This window comes from Podarcis filfolensis (assembly GCF_964270895.1).
Source record: "Podarcis filfolensis genome assembly, chromosome: 1".
Taxonomy (NCBI): domain Eukaryota; kingdom Metazoa; phylum Chordata; class Lepidosauria; order Squamata; family Lacertidae; genus Podarcis; species Podarcis filfolensis.
This window is the reverse complement of record NC_139604.1, coordinates 21141180-21160978: the sequence shown is the minus strand read 5'-3', so window position 1 is coordinate 21160978 and position 19799 is coordinate 21141180. Positions and strand designations below refer to the sequence as shown.

The 19799-nt window shown below is 40.3% G+C and overlaps 1 protein-coding gene and 1 long non-coding RNA gene across 11 annotated transcripts in view; both read left to right on the top strand.

Annotated features, from left to right (window-relative positions):
• OLA1 (Obg like ATPase 1) overlaps positions 1–19799 on the top strand; it is a 97836-nt gene that overhangs the window by 71037 nt on the left and 7000 nt on the right. For all 10 annotated transcript variants that reach the window (XM_083571337.1, XM_083571334.1, XM_083571335.1 and 7 more), the window contains 2 exons: positions 18119–18259; positions 18947–19043. In XM_083571337.1, coding sequence (XP_083427463.1) covers positions 18119–18259; positions 18947–19043 — 238 coding nt within the window. The remainder of the gene's footprint in view (positions 1–18118; positions 18260–18946; positions 19044–19799) is intronic.
• On the top strand, positions 5747–9055 carry LOC310744113. The gene is made up of 2 exons (XR_014539381.1): positions 5747–6063; positions 6186–9055. It is a non-coding gene; the product is annotated as an uncharacterized lncRNA (long non-coding RNA).

The following is a 19799-nucleotide window of genomic DNA, read 5'->3' as shown; positions in this document are numbered from 1 at the left end:
ACAGTTCATCAGAAAGGTGTTTTAACAGACAAATAAAATAAATAAAAATCAACCATAAATTTCCATACAAAAACCAATGGTATATGATTAGTTTTAGTGGTCCTTGTTATGCACATGTCTTGATCTTATAAGAGATAAAAGAAAATATCAGTTTCATTCTGGCTACGTTTAACTAGAATGCAAACATTGATCATATTTTGCAGCCTTCCTGAATATGTGTGTTTGCATTAAAATTCATTTCCTGGTTGAAGAGGATTATGAGCATCAGAGGCATAACATTACGCAGTCCGTTGCCTCCTACGTGCAAAGAAGTCCACTCTTCTGTTAATTGAAATCCTACCAGATTGTGAGTGTTGCGATATCAGCAAGTGTCGCTTAAAGTCCCTTCTCATTTTACATTTGGGGTATGGGATCACTGCCATGCACCTTCTTCCTGTGCTGCTCAAGTAACACGGGAAGCTATATGGGAGGAGTGCAGATTGTGGCTTCTCACACTTTACAGTTGCTCCTGACAGAAATGGGAAACAATATTGGTTGTGGTTGGAGCTGCTCTGTAGCAGTTCCTATGATGCTGTTGTCACAAGAGAAAGAACCTTTAGAAGAGAGCAGTTTCATAAAGTTAGCTATCGCTGTTTTCTTCTGTCTTTGATGAAGTAAAGGTAAAGGGACCCCTGACCATTAGGTCCAGTCGTGGCCGACTCTGGGGTTGCGGCGCTCATCTCACTTTATTGGCCGAGGGAGCCGGCGTACAGCTTCCGGGTCATGTGGCCAGCATGACTAAGCCGCTTCTGGCGAACCAGAGCAGCGCATGGAAACGCTGTTTACCTTCCCGCCGGAGCGGTATCTATTTATCTGCTTGCACTTTGACGTGCTTTCGAACTGCTAGGTTGGCAGGAGGAGGGACCGAGCAACGGGAGCTCACCCTATTGCGGGGATTCGAACTGCCCACCTTCTGATCAGCAGGTCCTAGGCTCTGTGGTTTAACCCACAGCGCCACCCGCGTCCCCTTTGGTGAAGGGGACTTGGATGAAGACATGACCTCAAAGCAGGTGACATCATTCAGTGGGCTCTGTGGGGATGTAGCGATGATATTCCCTAGCAATAACTATGTTTGCTAGTACACAAAGATTGGCTCTGAATTGGGAATTGTGACACAATAGCCAATACTGACCAGTGGCTTGCCATTGGCTCCCCATGCTTCTCTTTGCTTTGGGGGGGGGTGTCAAATCCTTGCCTTGGTGAATCATCAGTAATATGCTTCAGGGCTGGAAGTATTGAATGGTGTAGTTATTTTCCTTCAGCTTTCCAGACTATATGAAGTCTCATTGATGGACCTGGATCCATATTATACAGGTAGCTGTGTAAAGAATGATTGGGAAGGAGATCAGGCTGGTAGGAACATGTAGATGTAGCTTTAATATTAACGTTCTATCAAGATGACCAGGATGGTTTCAGCACTTCTGCAATGAGTCGTGCTGTATTCAGCACAATAGCAAATCAGTAACAATACCAGAGCCCTAGACTACTACTCTAGGAATCCATTCTTGGGTATTGCACTGATAGAATCTGAAATATTGCTTGATAATTTGCATAATACATTAAATGTGTATTCAGTGCCTGAATGAGTACGTTCATTCATTTTATCACCACTTTTTTCCCCTAGGAAGGCAAAAGATGAGAACTGGCATGTGCTTGTAGTCAGGCAGCCATGTGTAATCCTGTTTTGAATCTGTTGGAATGCTATGGATGGATAAGGATGAATAATGTTGTCTGAGCTACAAATTTTCACGTTTTATTACTTTTCTAAGCATATTTATGAAAGTGTAGGTGTAATAAGTTGCTGTATTGCATCATTAAGTCTTTCATAGCAACTGTTTTATATGGCTGTATAATGCAAGAGACCATCACCTGAAACCAGGAATAAAAATATGTGATATTAGCCATCTGTGGAATTCCACCCCCCCACCTCACCCCCTGGCAATCTTTTCATAGCCAGATGATACGTTTTTGTGTTCTGCGTGCTTGTCTCTCTTTACCTGCTGCTTAGGTGGTAGCCACATATAACTGCGTGCCGGAGGTAGCCTTTTCTAAATTGAAGCACGTGGGCTGCAATTCAGCAGCAGTCTTCAGTGGAAACTACACAGGGCAACAGATGTGATTAAAAACAATTGGTATTGGCAAGGAGAAGCTCCCACCCAGGTGAGCATCGGGGAGGGGGGAGTAACTTTTTGTTGTAAGATTTGCTTGCTAGTCATTACTTATCATTTGTACCAGACACAAGTAATAGCTAGTGGCAGTTAAGTCTATTAAACAGCAAATACAGTGGTACCTCGGGTTAAGTACTTAATTCGTTCCAGAGGTCTGTTCTTAACCTGAAACTGTTCCTAACCTGAAGCACCACTTTAGCTAATGGGGCCTCCTGCTGCCGCCACGCCGCCAGGGCACAATTTCTGTTCTCATCCTGAAGCAAAGTTCTTAACCTGAGGTACTATTTCTGGGTTAGCCGAGTCTGTAACCTGAAGCATCTGTAACCTGAGGTACCACTGTATAGTCATACCTCATGTTGCATCCGCTTCAGGTTATATGTTTTTGTGTTGCGTGACATGGCAACTCAGAAGTACCAGAATAGGTTGCTTTCGGGTTCGCCGCTCACGCATGCACAGAAGCGTTAAATTGCGCTGTGCGCAGATGTGGCGCTTCGGCATGCGTCAGTTCCATGTTACTGACGGGCTTCCGGAACCGATCCTGTCTGTAACACGAGTTTCCACTGTAGTAAAGAAGCTGAATTAGTTCATTGCTTCACCTTCTATTACAGAAGATGTGCAGAGGAGAGCAACCAAGAAAGACAGATGATCCAAGGGTCTGGAAACCAAGCCTTATGAGGAACGGTTAAGGGAATTGGGTATGTTTAGCCTGGTGAAAAGGAGACTGAGAGGAGATGTGATAGCTATCTTCAAATATATGAAAGGGTGTCACATGGAGGATGGAGCAAACTTGCTTTCTCCTGCTCTGGAGGATAGGACCTGAACCAGTGGATTCCAAGTTATAAGAACGGAGATGTCAACTAAACATTAGGAAGAACTTTCTGGCAGTAAGGGCTGTTTAACAGTGGAACAGACCCTCCTTCCTTGGAGATTTTTAAGCAGAGGTTGGGAGGTCAGCTGTCATGCATGATGTTGAGATTTCTGCCTTGCAGGGGATTAGACTACATGACCCTTGGGGTCCCTTCCAACCCTACACTTCTATGATAGCATATTGACATTTGAATCATTACTTCTCCCCCCAAAAAGATGGCAGCAGGGAAGCTTTATGACTCATTGACATATTTAAAAGCTTCCCTTCATACCTAGACCTAGGGGGCATGGGAGATGGTGCGGTCTCACTCTGCTGCTGCATGTGTGTGGATAATGTAGTCACATGCACAAGACTGTTTCTTCACCTTCTGATGGAAGAGTAACATGTGAATGGAATGAACTGCATTTACCTAATAATTTCTACTGCAAATGTGGCCTTATAGAACTATTAACTAAATTTATTATTTAATAACAAATATTAAATTTGTTACTTCTCACTAGGTCAGCCCCCTTACAAGAGGACTTGTAGATGACAAGTCTTCATAAAAGAGGAGTAATACAGTTGATGCTATACTTGGGTTGTCATAAAACTTTGATGTTGCTGAAAATTTGCTATTCTAAATACAGCAAGCTTAAGTTATCGGAGCACAATCCTGTCCTGTTTGCTTGAATTGGTTTTGGCTTTTCTCATCTACCGAAGGATGTGTTCAGGAGTTATGTCCATTTTGCAAGCTGGCCTCAGAAATAGGTAATTAAAAACAGAGAAGGGACAGAATAGAGCAACTGAAATAGCCAGAGCTCACTTGCTATGAAGAAAAGTTTTAAGATGTTAGGGCATTATAGTGTTTTTTTTAAAAAGACAATTGGGAGTATAATAGATATTTATAGCACTGTGGATTGTGTGACGAGAAAAATACAATGGCGTGTCTGAAGAAGTGTGCATGCATACGAAAGCTTATACCAGAACAAGCTTAGTTGGTCTATAAGGTGCTACTAGACAATTTTTTATTATTTTTATTTTTAATTCAACTGTGTCAGACCAACATAGCTACTTACCTGAATCGAGAGCAATACAATTCAGGATGGTGTGATTGAATCAGTTGGCAAGTGGATTCAGGGCTAATATGCAATGCATACCTAAAATAGGAGTTTCAGTGGCACAGAATGTGGGAATGGGCACTATCGTAAACAGGTGTTTTTTTAGGACTGAATAAATTTATAGAGGAAAAGGCTATCCAGGGCCATTAGGTATGATTGCTTAAAAATGAAAGGTCTATGTCAGAGGCAAGGCATCCTGATTATCAAAATGCTGAGGACATACTGGCTACCTCAGTACATCTTACTATCTGTTGTGTGTACTCGAATAGTAGACCCTTCATTTGATTCAGCAAGGCAATTCTTACAGTAGCTAACATAGGAAAGTGGTGGTAGTTTAAAAGAAAAAGCCAAGGACTTGAATATAACACGATACTGAAAAGCATACCCTTTCTGAAACCCACCCCCCCATTATATGGAAAGGAACTATAGAAGTAAATACTCCATTAAGTCTTTTTTTATTCCCCCCCTCAAGAGAGTAAGAGATTATTGGGTCTATACATGTGAAATGCAATAAATCTATATTTTTAGTGGCCTTAAATTCTCTTATACAGTCAATACACAATTAAAAAGCTTGTCTGTTATAAACTTTTGTTTGAGCTCTTTAAACTGAATGATTAGCAGAAATAATGACCCTGTCAGACTTAATCACATTAAAATGTGGTTAACATCATTTAATTTTTTCTACTTAATATGCGAAAATTTCCAGTAGATTTGCAGTGAAGGCCATTGAAATTCCATTAGAACAAGAATAAAAATTTCAGGCATCATTTATTCAGAGAAGGAATAAAGGTCTTGATTGAAAACTGCTGAATCTTTCTATTAGAGAACCTATGAATCACTACATTGAATTGCACCTTCAGTTTCTGTAATTCTGACCGTTAGGTTTGGAGGGATAGAAAGCATTTATACTGTGCTTTTATTAAGGGACAACAGAAATTTGACTAATTCTATACATGATAGAAACAAAAGGTCATTCAGTGTTTTAAAGTATTGTGTTCAGAAAATTTAGTTTTAAGTTATCTTTCATAGTTTACACTTTTATTGTCCTAATAATTGATAATTATGAGTGTTTATAATTTATGTAATGGCAAAGAACCTTTCCTTATAATGCACAGTTGTGCAGGAGCTGTTTTCTGTGCATTCAACAATAAACCATGCTTTAGGGCTACACTTTCCTCTGTCCAGTTAGTTTACACACCAGTGGACGACTGAAATGGAAGTGATTGAGCTGCACACACCAGCCTATAGCTCATGTTCAGTATGCTTTTATTATGCCACAATTATTGGCTTACATGCACATTTGACCATTGGTTGCAGTCTGCTGTTATGTGGTTTATCATGACAGCAACAAACCTTAGTGCTTCTCCTCTGGCATGGTTGCTCAGAAACTTTTCTTTCCGTTTCCAGTTAACTATAATGTAGTGTTATCTCTGAAACCTAAACTGTGGTTATTCTTAACTATGTTTTGTTGATAACTCATGGTCTGAAGTTGGCTTGTTCCAAGTAATCCACAGTTAAGATTAATCACAGCTTATTGTAGAATACAGTCATACCTCGAAGTTGAAGTCGCTTCGGTTTGAGCATTTTCGGGTTGTGCTCCGCGGCAACCCGGAAGTAACTGAACGTGTTACTTCTGGTTTTCGCCACTCGCGCATGCTCAGACACTCAAAATGACGCCACGCGCATGCGCGGAAGCAGCAAATCGTGACCCATGCACGCGCAGACGCGGGTTGCGTTTGCTTCAGGATGCGAATGGGGCTCCGGAACGGATCCCGTTCGCATCCAGAGGTACCACTGTAATATAACAAGCTGTGGATAATCACTTAAGCTAAAGTTTCTGAACTCTTCATAATGGTGCTGGTGAAGGGAGGGAGATGCTCACAAACACAAGGTTTGGCCTAGATTTGTTCCCTGCTGCCTTTCTGTATATATCTCAAGGCTTTTATATGTTACTTTTTCTTTTATCGTTTTGTTTGTATAATGCCTAATAAAGGTTTGAATAAGTAAAGTAAGTAAGTAAGTAGATTTGTTCCCAACAAAATCAGCCATCATGACATCAGAATGCAGCTGCTGTGAAAGCCTAGGTAAAATGATTAAAGCTGCTTGTAGCAAGTATTGGAATCTGGACCTTTCAATGTATGTCATTTTTCACTGAATCACATATGCTCTTTTGGGGAAAGTTGCTCAAGAGGGTGGTGGCTATGCAGTTTCAGATGTACTTGGATGAAACTGATTACCTAGATCCCTTTCAGCCTGGCTTCAGGCCTGAAATCAGTTTAGACACACTGTTTTCCTTGAACTCTCAATGGATTTTGATCCCATTGACCGTGGCATCCTCCTGGACCAGCTCTGTGGTTTGGGAATTGGAGGTGCAATGACACACTGGTTCCTCTCCTTCCACTTCTGGAGTGTGCTGCCTAGGCCCATTGCAGCTTGCATGGAGATTCTCTAGAGTTCCATCTTGTGCCCATCACTTTTTATGCATAAGAATGTGCACACGTAAGAATGCATAAAAAGATGTCTGAGCACTTATTTTTACTCTTCATGTTTGTAACCATGGTTTGTTAATGTTTGTAGCTGTAAACAAACTATTTTAAAAAAAAACTTGAAGGGAAATCTTTTTACTCTCTATATATTAAACTTTGTGTATACAGTGGTACCTCCGGTTATGAACTTAATTCATTCTGGAGGTCCGTTCTTAAGTCAAAACTGTTCTTAACATGAGGAGCACTTTCGCTAATGGGGCCTCCTGCTGCTGCCGCCACCTCACGATTTCCGTTCTCATCCTGGGGCAAAGTTCGCAAGCCGGAGCAACTACTTCCAGGTTAGTGGAGTTTGTAACCTGAAGCATTTGTAAGGAGGGCGGTACGTAACCTGAGGTTCCACTGTACTTACAAATGTCATTACATTTATAAATTTTCCTTCCAATTATCTATATGCAAGGGGAAAATTAAGTGCAACAAGGGGGGGGGGGACATTTGAAACGTGGATGTACTTAGCAATTTGTGTTTAGGCAGACACTGTCAACACTTGCATTATGTTGAGATTTTAAAAACATTTTTTGCTGTATACTCTTTCATAAGCTTGAATTTCATCTAGAGCCATTCTAGTATTTTAGTAATTATACAGCAGGTTGTTGTTGTTTTGTTTTTTAAAAATGGTATATTGTTGCAAAGCTATTTCAGCCTATTATGTAATTATACTGCTTGCTTGTACAGTAAGTGTATCATCAACTTCAAGACTTTCAAGTGTGCGCCTTTGCTGGTAAATTAGCAAACAAAGTTTATAATGCGTAAACTGCAAAGGTATAGGAAAGGGTCATCTTTGTTTTCTTCCTTAGCAATTCAAAAAGATGTAGAATGTGTGAGCATAACTTTAGTTCATTACCTGATGAGCTGCTCTGGTACACTTTCAGTGTTCTTAAGCTTTTTATTTGTTTTTAGTGAACTGGGGATTAGTATATCTCCAGTATTGGTACCGCCACCATGTCTGCTTTGTTGCATTGAGGAGGGAAGCATGAATGAAGAATTCTAAATATGCTTCCTCCTGGAATTTATGTACTTAAAACCCAGAAGTACCGGACGTGGGGGGCAAAATAAGGACGGATGATCCAACCAAAAGAAATCAACAAATTGGGTGCACTATTTGCTTATACCAAAAATGGATCTTGGGAGGAGTATGTGTCCGAAATGTAATAGTTGTAGCTGACTCTTCGTCTGCAATGATGCAACCCTTGCGCTGATTAATATTCTTGTAATTGCTATAATGCCAACAACATTCATGACTTCCTGTTTAAGATTCCATTGAGATTGAGTCAGCGATCATTCATTCATCAGGAGTAGGCACTGAAATAGGGTAGTGGAGTGTACCTCATGATGATCCACCACATGGATGATTTCCGGTGACCGCTTCCTAGGCTTCATGGAAATGCCATTTCCAAAGTTTGTCTACCTCAAGAAGGTGCGGAAGAGAGATAGACATTTTTATGGAATTGGCTATCCATATGGAGGCAGCAGTTGACACAGGAAGTTATTTGAATGGTGGAAGGAAGGAGATCATTCTGCTCCACCATGTTGAATTAAGCTCTAGAATCTGGTGAATGTATGAACCAGCATATTCATTTGATTGTTTAGAAATATTTATATCAAAGACTATTACTATATGGAGCAGGCTTATGTGGAACTAACAAGTCATAAGGATGGACAGTGAGTGGCGTCCAGTGCACTTGTTTTGTTAGCACAAAGATTTACGCTTGCACAATGGAACTCACCAAGCCCTCCCCCAATCTGCTTTGGAGGGATGTGGGAACAGATTTAAGGGCCACTGGGGGAGGAGAGAGGAGAGCGTAAATCCTTCTGCTAACAGAACAAGTTACTTAGCGTTGCTTTGGATACAGTCCATTATCACTAAAGAACATGTCTATAATAACGCAGTCTTTGCTTTGCTGCCAGGGTAGCCTGTTTATGTTGCTTCTACATGAGTTTAATTGCTGACCTTCGAAGAAATACAGTGAAGGAATCCATTGGGTTGTTCAGTTGCCACCTGCTTTTATTCTTGGGAGATTTGCTGGGTGTATATTACTAAACTTGTGTATCAACTAGAAGCTGGATTTGGCAAGTGGGCTAATTTTCAAGCCATGGCATCTGAGACTGAGGATAGCATTATGTCGGGGTGTGGCCCATAGGGCTTTAAAAGATCTACATGCTAGATAGAATCCTAGCAGCTTATATATATTCTATCCCCAAAACACAGCTCCATATTTTGTGGAATTGTCAAATCTTACACCCCTTTTCAAAAAGACAATATGGAGGCTCACTGCATCAGGGAACGGGGGAAATCCTGAATCAGAAGGGTCTAAGATGAAAATTATTATTTATGCTATCTATGGAAAGTGGACCTAGCTTCAGCCATGCATGCACTTGTTACATCCAAGCTGGACTACTGTGAAGTACTTCACATGGGGCAGCCTTTGAAGAACACTCAGAAATACTATGATGATTATTTCCATTTACACACTGCTTACCTTCTGGAGTTCTCAAAATGGTTTACAATAAATAAAAATGCAGGGACTTCCGGGTTGGCGCCATCGCCGAATGGCGGACTCCCTCCGAGCTCCGGAGGGAGTCTGCTCGGCAGGGGCTGGGTTCTACCGCACCGGCGATGCGGGGACCCTTAGAAACCACGGCCACGGAGGCCGTGGACATGGAGACTCGGCTTGCACCGTTAGCGCCCTCCCGACTCGTGAAGGAGCCTTTTTAAAGGCTACGGATCGGGTGCCGGGGAGAAGCGTGGTGCCTTGAGTTTTCTGCTTCCCCTGCTGAGCGAAGCCGCATGCCATCCGGCGGAGAGCGCTGACTTCTTCCATTGAAAATTCGGACTTTTCAACAACAACCCGTGAGTAAATTTGGAAACCGGGTTCAAAAGGAGGAAAAAAAAATTTTTTTTTCGAATTGGATACGAGCGGGGGGGATCCAAAAAGGAAGTCAGTCCCCTCCCTATTGTAAACTTTCCAAAACAAGGACGGGGAAACCAAGACCCAAAAAGGCTTGCATTGCTGATAAAAATCCAAAATTTCACGATGGGGAACTACAAGAACTGTGCTGGAGGAGGAACTGGAGAAGGGAAACGCAACCCCCCCCCCTGGGAACCGGGGCGACTGAAGAGAGAGCCTGGTGAAAGGAGTCGGAGATTTTGACAGCTGTCAAAATAGCTGTCAAAGTCGAAAAGCGGAGTGGATTTTATTATGAGAACTTGGCTGGTTAAATTTGATACAATTTGCTACAACTTGTTAAAATTTGGATACAAAATGGCGAATATGGATAACAAATTGACTTTTGGATTAGAGGAAACAAAGTCACAACAATCCCCCTTGAGGAGCTTCGGGACATTACAAGGATTGGGAAAGTGGAAAAACACCAATGGAACTTTACAGGACTGGTTATCTTCTGGGAAAGCTGCAAAACGGAAATAACATCTCGTCTTCAGGGTGTTTTCTTTTTTGTTTTTTTAAAGGAGACAATAGATTTTTCTATTGAAGAAAGGAAGGGACTGAACGTAAGGTTTTGCCCCTGAATAACAACCATCCCTGCAGACTTACCAAACTTTCGAATTACAACGTTTTAGCAGCGGAACAAAGGGAAATTAGACTACAACCTGGAAAGAACAATGGAGGGAGTTCTATTACAGTTTTATTAAAGACTGAAGTTAAAGTTTTGAAAAATAATGATAATAATAATAATTTTGATTTTCAAAAAATTTATTTTTAATTTTAAAAAGAAAAAGCCAGCAAGGAGTTGGGGAAAAGTTGTGATTTATGGCCTTAAGAATTCCAGGCAGACACTAGGGGTTGATGGTCAGGGGGAAATTAAACCGGAGACAGGGGGGGGAGAACTAAAACTCCAAAGGCTTGCCAACTTTGTTATTTTTTGCTGAATTGGTCTATTATTCATTATATTTTTTTTTATTTTCTACCTTTTCTGTTTCTATTATCTGGGGTGCTTCTTTTATTAAAAAAGGGAAATTGTGGAATGACATGGGGTGGGTCTTGGGGAAAGAACACTGGGTTTTTTTCTTTTTTTTTATTATTATTAAGGGTAAAACAAATTAAGTTTCAATTTGAATGGGGAACTTGTTTGGCCAACAATATGAAAGGGGAATATGGTAGGGGTGGGGGAAGGGGGGAGTCCCGTAAAGTGATATTTTTTGTATTTTTGAAAAATTTTAATAAATATTATTTAAAAAAAAAAAATACAATAAATAAAAATGCATAATCAGTACAACTTTTAAGATACCTTCTGAGTCTGTCCAAACACCAGTGTTTGCATGTGTAAATAAGTATTAGGCAGCCATGTTAAAACCCTTTGCTTCTCATTTTCTCATGCCATTATCCCCAGTGCAAACTATTTCCAGATTTCTGTTGAAATATCGAAGCAGCATAATTAAATTTAAAAATTAAATGTTTTGAAATTATACATTTAAGGCTTTGCTCTGAAGAGACAGGTTTTCAATGTTTACTTCATAACTTTGAAACTCGCACAAGTACAGAAGATTCCTAAATGGTATAATTATCTGCTTACTGTCCTTGATCCTTATAAAGCAGAAAAAGCAGCAAAGACTACAGCTTTCCAATCTTTGCTTTTTACTGTTTTGTGTGTGTTTTCATGAGATCTGCAGAAGTGCAGCAAGAAAATCCATTTTCAGTTTCTGACAGATACAGTATCTAGTAGTCATAATGTATTTTACTTCATTGTGCCTTGTTCCAAAGCCAATAGTTTCTCTTCTTTGGCGTGGTTTTGAGGATGATTTGATTTGTATAGGTGAAAATGTGTCAAAATCATTAACTGACTCTGTTCAGGAATTAAGCTTTAGTTTATGGGATTGCCTTTGAGCAAATATTAGATACATCTTTCCTCCTTTTAAGGATCGTACTCTTACCTTCTGTCCTATATCTCTTCCACTCATTAAATGCATGTAAATGAGCAAAATTGCCTCTTGGGTGTCTCATGCCGCTTAGACAAGGGGACAAAAACTAAAAAATTAATTCTAAGCACTTCTAGAAATGTTGCGAAATTCTACCTTAATGGAATCTTTGGCCAGATTTCTGGGTTCTGATTGGGGTGGACATGCAAATATGTTCTAGCTCAACTCCAGAAAAAAGCAGGTGAGAAAAGGCACTGTCTGATGATGTCACTAGACATGCACGGCTTCCCTGCACACTCAAGGCTTTGAGGGGATGATAGTATCACTGACTCTTCAACAACCAGATACCTCTGTAAGTGTACAGAGTTTTGAGTGGTTCAGAACCAGTTTATTCTAGGTTTTAACTAATCTTTTACAGTCAAATCCCAGTGCCTCCTTTCATTTCTAAACACTTTAGGAGCACATCAGGAATCATAGTTTCCTATTTTCATTTACTTCTGACATGTTTATTTATGATTGTGGAAGTAGGAGTCTGGAACTGGGTGTGGCTGAAAGCATTCAAGTGCCAAGCCATAAAACCTCAGTACTTCAAAGCAGCTGTGCAGGGAGGCAAAGACTGAAGCACTACAAAGAAGAACATTGCAAAAGAGAGAGAGAGAGAGAGAGAGAGAGAGAGAGAGAGAGAGAGAGAGAGAGTAGTTGACATTCTTTAGGTGTGAGAAGAGACCTCTTAAGTCTACATTATCTGCATTTTCCAGAACCTTTTTTATTCAAACTGCTGTATTTATCTGGAAAAGAAAATAATATAGCTGTGTCTGCAGAAGTGAGTTGATTATGGAGTTGGTGTTAGCATTTTTAGATGAAGTTTGGTAGACAGATTTTTTGGGTTGATATGTGGAGCCAAAGAGCTAGAAGTTCACTCTGGCAAATGGATAGGCTCAAGTCTTGCAATCCAGGGCAAGTGATGTTTCACTGTGTAGCATACATGGAAAACTAAATGCCTTTTGCCTTCTCTCTGACCGATTGCTATGCTCTCTTTCATAGTGCAAAGAATGATGTTGGGCAATGAATCCTTTTAGTTATTATTAGATAATAATGTCATTATTATTAGATAATAATTAATTATTTAGTCATTCTTATTAGGTAAACCCAGAACTGGTTTCTGGAGTAGATACGATGGAACGGAATACCTGTTTGACTATCCAGTTTTTGGCTTGTTTGACTATCCAATTGACTACACTACACTTAAGAGTGGTGATATGTTGGTGTTGTTTGATATCAACATAGCTTTGGATAAGTATCCTTTACAATGGTGGTTTTGTTGACCTAAACATAAGAGATTGCTGCTTAGAGACAGCCACCTTCCATTTTAGTTTCATTAGTTTATATTAATGTTTTGAGTATTCTGTAATGCATCTTTTAAACTATTTTTTATTTTACACTGAAAGTCACAAAAGTGAGATGTGCAAGCAAAGAACCTATCTTTACAGAATGATGCAGTACCCTATTTGTGTACTGAGCTAGTGGCAGGTCTGATGTCAGTCACTTCAGAGACCTTTAGACCTCCATGCTCATTTATTGCTAAAATGTACCAGCTCTGCTTCTGCATTATGAAGATCATCTGTCAACACTCTGAGATATTCTCCTTTGTTATTAAGCTTGTGATGCTCTACACACTGTCAGGTTTTTTGCCAATTATAGTTAAGGTACAATAGTGTATTCACTGGATCAAAGTCTCTCACTGGCAGTGGAGGAATGATTTGTAAGTCTTTATTCATCTGAATTGTACAATAGAATACCTGAGGAATGCAAATAATCTCTCTAAGGACTCGACAGAAAAGCCCTTAAAATGAGTGTAGCACTATTATTATTCGGAATTGGTGTTTTAGCCAAAGTAATTATTTCTTATCTTGTTCCACAGCATTCTTAGTTTTAGTTATGATGACCATTTTTAGAAAACAAAAACCCGTATTGAATTTTAGAAATATATTAAAACTGCTTTTTGCTTTTATGTTTTGTGCTTTCTTTTAGATGTGGTCACATGGTACATTATCTCAATTAGTCCAAAAACACAGCACATTGATACAAACCCAAAATAAATGCTTGCACACCTCTGCACATTAGTAGGGAATTTTTTTAGTAGAATGGCAATCTGGTAGCTTGGGATGAAATTCTGCTGCCCCACACATGTTGAACTAAAATGAAAGCTGCTCCATAGAAGTTAGTATAGACCTCTTACCATGCTGTCCCGCACCCTTAACCCCCTTGTTGGGGCCTGCAGCATCGCCATTAGCCCATGCAAAGCTTTCTTCACATTCCCCGTGTGCACGTTCAGCAGTGAGTTCTCCCCACCGCAGCGCCACAGTGTGCAGGCAGCTGCTCAAAGAAGACTGTGCAGAGCTGCAAACAGTGTCCTGGGGGAACAACAAACTTTCTGGAAAGGAATCGTGAGACCCTCGACTTGGAATGGGCTGGCTATTGCCGTGTGAGGGGGTGTTATGAAATTGCAGGTGTGGGAACTTTTGCTATCCAATTATTTTATAGACCAAAGCTGTCATACCTATAAAATAAAGCTGCTGTTAAATTCTTAAAATGCCAACAATGACTCAGTAACTGTCTTTGGTGCTAAACTGTGTCCTTCCAATATTCTGGAGAGGAAGCAGCAATGCAATATAAAGAGCATTGAAAACTATGGACTGGGCATTTGCACAAGTAATGAAAGGACAGCGTTATGTAACACACGTGTGCAAACTGTTGAAGGAACTTCTGTATTCTTTGTCCACCGTACACGTCATCTTATAATAGCTCTGATCTCCTGCTGTTTTCTTTGACAAATGAGAACTGATGAACTTTTGGTTTCGTTTAATTTTGACATTTGCATGAATTATTTAAAGGTTTGTATGCCCACAGTTTCAAACTAGGTTACCAAAATAGCATAAAACCCATAGTCCAGAGCTGGAAAATGAATAGGTCTAAAAATCTAAATAAAACTCGCTTCAGGCCTGTATGTGGCTTGCTTCCTTATATTTCAAAGTGTGTGTAACATCCACAATATTACAACCCTCACATATCTAGTCTTAATCCTCAGACAGCTACATTTAAATTACATCCGAATTGATTGTGTACTATGCTACAAGCATCCTGTGTCCACTAATGTGAATTCTGTGGAGTTCAGCAGCAACATGAGACGAACAAAGTCTTGTTTCCCACAGCTAACTGCCAACCAGGAAAATGGAGTAATGTATAATGTGCCTGGGCCTGCAACCTACTAGTGTGAATCTTTTTCCCAGCTGGAAACATCGTTCCAGGCCTCTGATGTCCCTGTACCTGCGCTGGGTCCTGCTTGGCCACTAGCAGCTATTAATTTACAGGGTGCTGACTCAGTTGTCTCTGCTGCTGTCTCCGAAGGCCAACAAGCCTTCTGTTTTCCTCTGTAGTCAACTGGCTATTAATTTTAACTAAGCTGGCCGCTGATGATCGCTTGTTTTCTGGCAGGCTTTGGACATTGTCCAAGGCAAACCACAAGTGGTACAAGAGGCTGTTATGCCCATTACTCTCTCCACAGCCTAGATCAGCCTTCCCAACCTAGTGCCGTAAAGGGTTGTGGGTTTTTTTGGACACATGGAGCTAAACGGAGTTAACATCCAAAACCTATAGAGAGCACCAGATTGGCCAGTGGTAGCCTAGAAGATGGCATGCAGAAATTGTGTTCACCACTGTATAGGCAAGTAGGTCAGGGGATAGGCTGTGCCTGAACCTAGTTTACTGTTTAGGATGGGCATGTATAGAGTTCTGCACCGGGTTGTACCTCAGGTGATCATAACGTGCTCCATTAGCAGCCTTATACATAAGCGGTAGGGAGGTTTTCAAGTGGAAATGTGTTTGCTCACAGCTTCCTCCTGTTGGACTGGAGTGCCATCTGTTTGATATCCTAATATCTTGTCTGTGTTTATAACCAAGCGCCATTTTCACACTGACATTTTTGCTTGTGGAGGAATGTTGTGTTTCTTACCCCCATCACCAAGGTTTTTAATCTATTCCACGGAACCAACTTAGCATCAGTGTTACACTCAAATATTACTGCCATTTGTTTCTTTTGCCATATATGCATTATTGTACTAATACTGGTTATTGCTGTTTAATCTGGCAAGACAGTAACCATAGATAATGGAAGTATTTTGTATACTGAAGTGCAGGGGGGGTTACTGGGTTGTTTTTATTTTGATTTATGTATTTTGTGGTTTTATATTCTGATTTTATCCTGTGAACCGCCCTGAGACCTGCAGGTATAGGGTGGATGATGATGATGATGATGATGATGATGATGATGATAATAATAATAATAATAATAATAATAATAATGGGCTAGTTTAGCACATAAAGCCTAAGAGGGGAACACTCCCAAAAGCAGCCCATTGAGAACAGAATGTTCACTTGGCACAGAATACTAATTATTCTCTGAACTGCCCTAAGATGCCCGGGTATAGGGCGGTATATAAATTCAATAATTACTACTACTACTACTAATAATAATAGTAATGGTTGAGGAGGGGATTATGGTTGAAGAAGGCATGAATATAACTGGTAAGAACTCTGAACAGGAACATTTTACACTGCAATGTTTTGTTGCAGTTTTGTTGGTAGTAGTGGTAGTGGGGAGCTCAAGCAGTCTGACGTTGCCATTGTTGGTCGTTACAAAAACTGGCACATGCGCTGCTGGTACCGCAGTGACTAAGTAGAAAAAAGATGGTGGATGGTTTATTAATGTTGACCAGGTGTATGGCAGCTTTGAAAAAGACAAATTCCGTGTTGGGAGTTCAGTAGGGAAAATAAAATGAAAATTAAACTGCCAGTATCCTAATGCTGTTACGAAGATCTCATGGTGCAACCACACTTCAAATATTGTGTACAGCTCTACTTTTTGCAACTCAGAAATTATATTGCAGAGTTGGAAAAGATGCAGGAAAGGGCAGCTGAAATGGTCAAGGGGCTGGAGCAGCTCTCTGGTGAGGAAATGCTTTGGGGGCTTTTTAGTTTAGAAGAAGAGGAGGAGAAGAAGGGCAGACATGATAGAAATGTATAAAATTGTTCATGGGTGGAGAAAGTGGACAATTTTTTCTCCCTCAAAATGCTAGAACCTGAGGTCATGCAATGAAGCTGAGGATTCAGGACAGGCGAAAGGATGTATTTCTTCATACAAAACCTGCCACAAGATAATAGTGATGACCACCAACTTGGATGATTTTAACAGGTGATTTATGGAGGATGACATTATCGAAGGCTGCTTGCATCATTAGTGTGTTCACAACATAAAATCGCAATATAAAGACACAAAATACACAATGGGAACAAAACCAAAAACCAATAATCCCCCTCCTCCCCAACACATTTTAAAAAGGGCACCGGATGTCAATCAGCCATAGGCCCGGTTAAAGAGGAACGTTTTTGCGTGATGCCTAAAGGTGTATAATGAAGGCGTCAGCTGAACCTGCCTGGGGAGAGCGTTCCACAAATGGGGAGCCACTGCAGAGAAGGCCTGTTCTCGTGTTGCCAGACCTCTGGACCTCTTGCAGAGGAGGACATGAAGAAGGACCTTAAGAGAATTTGCTCAAGGTCCTGGTAGGTCATATGGAGAGAGGCGATTCTTGAGGTCTTGCGGTCCTGAGCCGTTTTAAGGTTTTGTAGGTCAAAGCCAGCACTATGCCTTTGTATAGGAGTTGCTGGGAAGCACAAGTGCGGAGAGCGCTGTCGCCCTCCGAGTCCTTGTGGGGTTTTCTTTAAGTATCTGGTTGGCCACTGTGAGAACAGGATGCTGGCCTAGACAGGCCTTGGTTTCATCTATTACTAAATGACATTTGTAAGCATATTTGGGGGTGGGAGAGGTTCTGGGGTAGTACAGTGAAGAGGATGTGCCTTGTAGAGTTAGTGGAGATGTAGGTAGTACTGGGAGAAAGATCCTGAATGCATTTGTAGCCATACAATACACATGGCAGAATGCAGATATTGCCTGGTCTGTTGTCCACAGATATTTTTACAGTTCCAAATTGTAGCTGCTCTAGGCAGTTGGAAACAGTAATAAAAAGAAGGCCTGCAAGGAATTAAGGCTCTTTTTGGTGTGATTTTTTATTTTTTTATTGTAACCAAATGAGATTACTTAGGATAGTCCTACTTCTTTGAGTGCAAGACACAACGCTTGGAGCACACCTAAAGTGTCTTTCGAATGTGCAGCTTTAATTTGAGATCCCTTTCAAAGCCTAGCCAGATTTCGAGCCCGTTTAAAAATCCGTTCGTGTTCCATGTAGATTATAATGTGCGAGAATAAAAGCAGATAACAGTAAAATATTAATGGAGTACACCTGAAGCAATTGCTGCCTGTTAATGCCTTGACCTTGGAAAGCAATACACAAAAAGATGGCATCATAAAACCGTGCAATTCTTATGAATATGTATGTGCTACTTGATAATAATGAATGTGGTACAGTCATGCATGCACTACAAGATAATGTTGTGCCCTTTTTTGTCTACAGGTTGATAAAAATTAAAGAGTGGGTGGACAAGCATGACCCAGGCGCCTTGGTCATTCCTTTTAGTGGGGCCTTGGAACTCAAGTTGCAAGAAATGAGTGCTGAGGAGAAACAGAAGTATCTGGAAGAGAACATGACACAAAGGTTAATTAGCATTCATTTTCCCTACACTTTATTATCAACTATTTCCTTGCAGTAATTTAATTGCTTGCGCTGATAGAATAATAAATGACAGAGTAATTACCATTATAAAGAGGGAATCTTCTCCTTTCTTTACCATGAGACAGAGTGAAAAGATTTATTTTAAATTAAGTTTTTAACTGTCATCTGTCATCTCTGTACAGTGTTTTAATTATACCATAGGTATTAGTTATGTATATTTTTTAAAAGGAATGATCACCAAAACTCTCTGGTCATCCACAGGGAGGAGGCTGGGTTGGGGGGAAGAGAGAGAATATGTCGCTGTTAGTTTCTCTGAATAACAGCAATAAATTATTTCAGTGTTTGAATTTTAGTCAAATAACAATGCTCTCGCGACTTGGGGTCCTCCAATAACGGGAGACCCAAACCCTGCCTTTCTGCATTTTGCCAAATTTATGAAGAAATCAAGTATGATTTCTATGGCTGCCATTTCAGAATAACATCTGAGAGCTTTTATTATGCACTTATTACAATTATCAGTATGCTTAAAAGTAGAGATGAGAAGAAAGATTCAGAATCTTTCGAATGGATAGTCTCTTCCCCCCTCCCCCTCCCAAAATGGAATGGTTGAGGCATTTAGGTTTTTTTCTTGTGTATAAGTTGAATGGCCTTGTTTCCATTTTATTTTAGTGCTTTACCAAAGATCATTAAGGCTGGGTATGCAGCACTCCAACTAGAATACTTTTTCACTGCAGGCCCCGATGAAGTGCGTGCATGGACCATCAGGGTAAGATTCATACTTATTCATCAGCTATATCCAGTTCCACACTATTGAATTCAGATTGATATCACTGACTTTGAAGTTTGTCATGGTGGCGGTTAGCTAGTCATTACAGATGAGGTTTTTGTCCAGGATAACTTTAATTATTTGTGAGCTGCTGAACAGTGAAAGTGGAGCTGCATTGATTGAGGCAGGTAACAATTGATTCTGCCTATTACATAGTCTGAATTTCTTCATCCTGTAGAATCTGTCTACCCTCCTCCTGTGGTCAGAGATAAGACATACCAGTATTGTGCTTGCTTAATCTGTGTGACTGGGTTTGTCTGCAGTGAAATTGATGTTGCTTTTCATTTTGTATTCGCTAAGTTTGTTTGGGTTGCGGGTGGTTCTTTCCTCCTTTTGCTTTGCTCGGATTACATTTTCAGCAATAAAAGCAATATAACATGATTATACTCTGTGCGGGTACACAGTTCTGCTGGGGGGGGAATACAGATTTGAATATTTAGGAGTAGTTTATTTTGATGGTTTTATGTGTTCATATCAAGTCTTTACATATGCCTTAAAAATGTATATTGATGTAAACTGATTACTGTCAGGGTGGCTAATTTATTCCCTGAGGACAGTAAAAGCTGAGCTGTATAATGGTTTGCTTTTTTAATGTAAATATATTTTAATATAGAGGGTAGCTCTCTTTTCAGATGCATGTTACTACAAACTCTGTTTTTGATCTAATGAAAACACAAGTTCTTCAAGATAGTAAAT